Source organism: Leuciscus leuciscus (genome assembly GCF_965113295.1).
Source record: "Leuciscus leuciscus genome assembly, contig: HAP1_SCAFFOLD_877, whole genome shotgun sequence".
NCBI classification, from domain to species: Eukaryota; Metazoa; Chordata; class Actinopteri; order Cypriniformes; family Leuciscidae; genus Leuciscus; species Leuciscus leuciscus.
In genome coordinates this window covers 2,414-7,500 of record NW_028117863.1, presented here as the reverse complement: position 1 = coordinate 7,500, position 5,087 = coordinate 2,414, and the positions used below count along the sequence as shown (strand labels likewise).

The 5,087-nt window shown below is 39.4% G+C and overlaps 1 protein-coding gene across 1 annotated transcript in view; it reads right to left on the bottom strand.

The window, feature by feature from the left end:
• LOC309492049 (telomerase Cajal body protein 1-like) overlaps nt 1-4,730 on the bottom strand; it is a gene marked incomplete at its 3' end in the record, with an annotated part of 14,761 nt that extends 10,031 nt beyond the window's left edge. The window contains exons 1-5 of the mRNA XM_082191065.1: nt 4,538-4,730; nt 3,459-3,720; nt 2,007-2,184; nt 777-872; nt 574-682 (exon numbers count right to left, since the gene is read on the bottom strand). Coding sequence (XP_082047191.1) covers nt 574-682; nt 777-872; nt 2,007-2,184; nt 3,459-3,705 — 630 coding nt within the window. The remainder of the gene's footprint in view (nt 1-573; nt 683-776; nt 873-2,006; nt 2,185-3,458; nt 3,721-4,537) is intronic.
• Nucleotides 4,731-5,087: the final 357 nt, after the last annotated feature.

Below are 5,087 nucleotides of genomic sequence, written 5' to 3'. Positions count from 1 at the left end.
TTAATAACAAAAAAAAAAAAATCTGTTTTTTGGCAAATGTAAAAGCCCTTTCACACCAAAAGTGAAACGAGTAAGTCTCAGGCTGAAGAAAATGCAACATCACGCCTGTACAGCAGAGGGCGCAACTCAAACAAACCTTCCAGCTCTGCTGCTGTTTAACTCAAGTTTGAATTCACCTGTTTTTATTCATTTTGGAAGTCAGAATAAGTAAATGCCTCTTCACGTTTAGTCTAGAACTACAATAACCATCATGTTCACACACACAACGCCTCTGCACTTACTCACGATTTCTCTCAACATGGGGACAGGAGAGATGTCAGTCAAAAAAAAACTAACTTGTATAAATTATTTGGAAAAAGTAACTAATATTTTGTTGTAAATTTAAAAGTAATGCATTACTAGTTACATGAAAAAGTAATCTGATTACGTAACTTGAGTTACTTGTAATGCGTTACCCCCCAACACTGGTCATGAGACATTCATCACTTTGAACACTGGCCAAAATCAGTTCTTCGTATTTCTACTTCTACAGTTACATGGTAAACATGAAAAGAAGATCTGGAAGAGGCTGACCATCTCAGAGAGCATGTCCCAGCGGCTGCTGTACAGCTCAGGCGGGAGGTTATACACACGAAGAACGTTATCAGCGCTGTTTGAAACAATGCAGGAACCATCTGGAGCCCTGCAGAGAGGCGTCACAAAGAAAGATCGATACTGTGGTACAGTTTACACAACACAGCCAACATTAATGAGTTGCTTTCATCAGTTATTATCACCATTTGCAGCCTCTGAGGTAATTCTCAGCGATGTGGGAGTATTCGGCCCAGGAGCCCGTCAGCATCTGAGGGTTATGACTGAAGTCGAGGACTTGACTGAGGACACGGGAAAAAGACAACGTTGAGTCGCCACACAATGGCTAGCCAAGAATATCCCCGTCACAATAGGTTAAAGGGATGGTTCGGAGTAATTTCAACCTAGGGTCCTTTGCACCATGACCTCGAGCCAAACTGAGTAATCAGCCGGATGGCTTAGTGCAGGCGCTAATGGATCCAAGGATGTATCTCGTAAATTACCCCACTAATAATAACCAGAATGGTACCAAACTTCTACAGTAGTACAAATAGGTTCTGTACTCATAAAATGAGGCATTGGAAAGTTTGTAAGTACATCAGGAGTTTATTTAAATAACACTTGCCTGACGGCTCATGCTACCGCTAACCCGGACGTCGAGGTCACTTCAGTGATTTGGGAAAAGCCCGTAAAAGTCCTATAAAAGGTCCGTAAAAGGTTATTTAATAATAATAATAATAATAATTCGTTACATTTATATAGCGCTTTTTCTGAGACCTCAAAGCGCTTTACATAGAAAGGGGGAATCTTCTCAACCACCACCAATGTGGAGCATCCACTTGGATGATGCGATGGCAGCCATATTGCGCCAGAACGCCCACCACACACCAGCTTACTGGTGGAGAGGAGACAGTGATGAAGCCAATCAGTATATGGGGATGATCAGGAGGCCATGATGGACAGAGGCCAAGGGGCAAATTTGGCCAGTATGCCGGGGTTACACCCCTACTCTTTTTCGAAGGACATCCTGGGATTTTTAATGACCACAGAGAGTCAGGACCTCGGTTTTACGTCTCATCCGAAGGACGGTGCTCTTTTTTTAGTGTTATTGTGTTATTTAAATAAACTCCTGATGTACTTACAAACTTTCCAATGCCTCATTTTATGAGCACAGAACCTATTTGTACTACTGTAGAAGTTTGGTTCCATTCTGGGCATTATTAGTGGGGTAATTTACTGGATACATCCTTGGATCCATTAGCGCCTGCACTAAGCCATTAGGCTGATTTCTCTAAATAAGCTCTAACTTTAATAATGTTCGACCAAGGGAAAAAAAGGCTTCTGGGGAGGGGGGGTGTTTGGCTCGAGGTCATGGTGCAAAGGACCCTAGGTTGATTTTACTCCGAACCATCCCTTTAAGATGACCGTATACTTACTAGTGCTGCTCAGTGGAGCTGTCTTCTGGACTCTTCTTCTCAGACTCGTCTGCTTTATCCTCCTCGGCCCGTCCGAGCGTTTCTCTGGTCTCGGCTCCGTTTTGATGCCACTCCACGTCTCCTTCAGTCTCCTCGGGTCCCACAGCACGTTCTGTTTCATCAGTGTGATGACAGGCGACTGACAGAATCAAATTAACGTTAGCTACGTTTCCATCCGAGGTTGCGAATTTAATGTGCAAAATTTGTAACATCACATAAAACTTTTATAAAGCAGCGTTTCCGTCCCCTCGTGTTCAAGAGAACTAAACCGTCACTTCCTGGGAAACTGCCGCAAAATATCTGTAATAAAAATGAAAGCCACTGTGGCTCTTTTACGTACATCATAAATTACTCGCGTCTCAGAGCGTAAAGACGAAAGGCAATCAACTTTTCAGACCAAACCAACATTTGAGATGCTGTGCGATATAATTGATTCACTGGTTAGCGCAGATATCCAATCACACTGAGGAATTTATTCATTTCCATCTGCATGTCTTCTAATCGAATAAAAAAATGTTGTCCATCTCAAATGAGAGCATGAGTTTTTGTGCACACTTTTAGAAACATAGTATAGCTTAGTTTACCTATATTGCAGTACCTATAATTACAGAATTTAGGAAATGTTGTAAGCAATAATTTAAGGCAATTATCATCTATATTTTTGGTTAATCAGTTACAACAATATTATCAGATGTGTCATGTATCTGTTATCTAAAACCTATTTTTTTAATTATATTAATGTATACCATTAAAACATTGGTCATTTAATTTAATTTTATTTAATAAACATGACATAAGCCAAATATTAACTAATTAATCAGTGTTTGTATGTTTGTTTATGCTTCGGTGGCTATTTTAATGTAAAGAAATATTGACAAATTCAAGTTTTTAAGATCTATTTCCACTAATAACTCATGTTAAAAGTACCAACTGAATAAAAGTATCTTCTAAACACTTATGCTACAGTTGTCCATGGCTTGTTCACTACTTTAAATCTATATTAACTGTAAAAAGTGCAATTCAAATAAAAACTGACTTATGATGTTACTTGGCTATCTGTGATTAAAGACAGTTGTATTGGACAAGTGATCAACGCTCAATGGCATTCACATGTGATGAACCATGACAAAAGTGAACCACATCTCATTTCAGATCCAAGAAAAATAACATCACATCCAAATGTATTAAAGTGAACCAAACAGTTCACTTACGGAGAGCTGCTTAACTATAAAATTGGATGCATATGAAAGACAAAAGGACAATATCCGTGTAATTACTTAAAGATGGCAGTAAGAGAACCACATATGGAGTTTATATCAGCACATATTAAGACATCAGAAGGGCATACTGACATTGTGCCAAACAGGATACTGTAAATCAGAAGCTTTGAAGTGCTTGTAAAAATGGCCTTACCTTCCTCTAGGGTCCCGGCGGCACCTGGGCTCCCACGTGTCTCCTCTGAGGGCATCACCGGCTCCGGTGTCAGGAGTAAATCAAGACCCACGTCGTCCTGCTCCAGTCGAGGCTGCTTCGCTGCTGGTGGTGCTTCCTCTTCTTCTTCCTCCACCTCTCGCTGAAGAAAAGCCTCGTGAGGAGGTTCTCCATCAGCCTCTGTGTCCTGTCCTGCACCACCATCACTGCTTTGACCCACACCTGACATGCTGTCTTCAGAGGCCTGGGGAACAAGCACAATTCATATCATTTCAGTCAATGAGTTCACATACAGATTACATACAGTGGCAGCGAGAGTTACACTTGTATATAAGTTTGTACATTAAATACATTTTGTAGTACTTTGTAATATTGTAGTAAACCGTATTATATATATATATATATATATATATATATATATATATATATATATACACTCATGTATATATATTAGAAAACATTAAAAGGAGATTCCCAAGAAGTTCCTGCTTGACACATGACATTTTATTCTATGAATCTATTTTATGAAACCCGTAAATACTCACTAAAACAATAGTTTCTGCTATATGCATATCAAAGTTTCCAGAGAAACTAGCCAGCAAACACACCCTTAGGATTCCTTCACTTTTACTAATTTATTTAAATGCATAAACTGTAATGAAAAGTGATGTCACATAAGGACTTCTGGTAATCTCAAGTTATGGTTTATCATTTTTATATTTAAAAAGAACTTGTACTGATGAATCATTATAATAAACAGCAAATGTAATATGTTATTGTAGATACACATATTGTATTATTGACTCTCTCTCTCTCAATATACATTATCATCATAATATATAGTGTAATTTCAATATATGTATATCTATGCAATTTTGCCTCCAAGAAACATAACTGCTCAACTACATACACTGTTCTGATATTTCTAATAAACATACTTTATTATATATATGGTGACAGCTGTAAGTTAAAGGGTTTTTACGGTTACATTCTTAAAATGATGAACATCTTTCAGAGTATAACAGCATTTTGACTCGTCCAGCCAAAGAGTGTCACTCTACCTGTTGTTTCTTTAATTCGTGTCAGACGTATCTTGTGCTCTGGATCTTACAAATCCGACCAACTTCCTCAGTGTACTGTAAATTACTGAGTTCAGATGACAGTTTCAGAGCATCTCTTCTATAAACACACTGCGCTGAACCTAGTAAACAGGAACTCACGCGTCGTGTTTGTAATCACAGGGCGCCGCCATGTTTGCACTGTGTGTGTATGCGCTGCCAGGTCACCTGACTCTCGCGAGATTTGCGTCATACCCCGTTACCACAGGTTTTTACCAGAGACTGTGGCTGAATCCGAAATCGCCCCCATACCTTCAAATAGGGCGTTATTTGAGGGGACAGCCATTTGTAGTGGTGTCCGAAACCATAGTGTACGTTATTGAGTGCACTTATTCTATCCCACATTGCACTGCAATAACAAGTACACTTAACGGCTGTCCCAATTCTCTCACTCGTCATTCACTCCTTCAAGTGAACAGTAAAGTGGACTAACGTAGGGAATAGTGAATGAGGGTTTAGGGGGTGATTTCGGATTCAGCTTGTGTTTTTACAC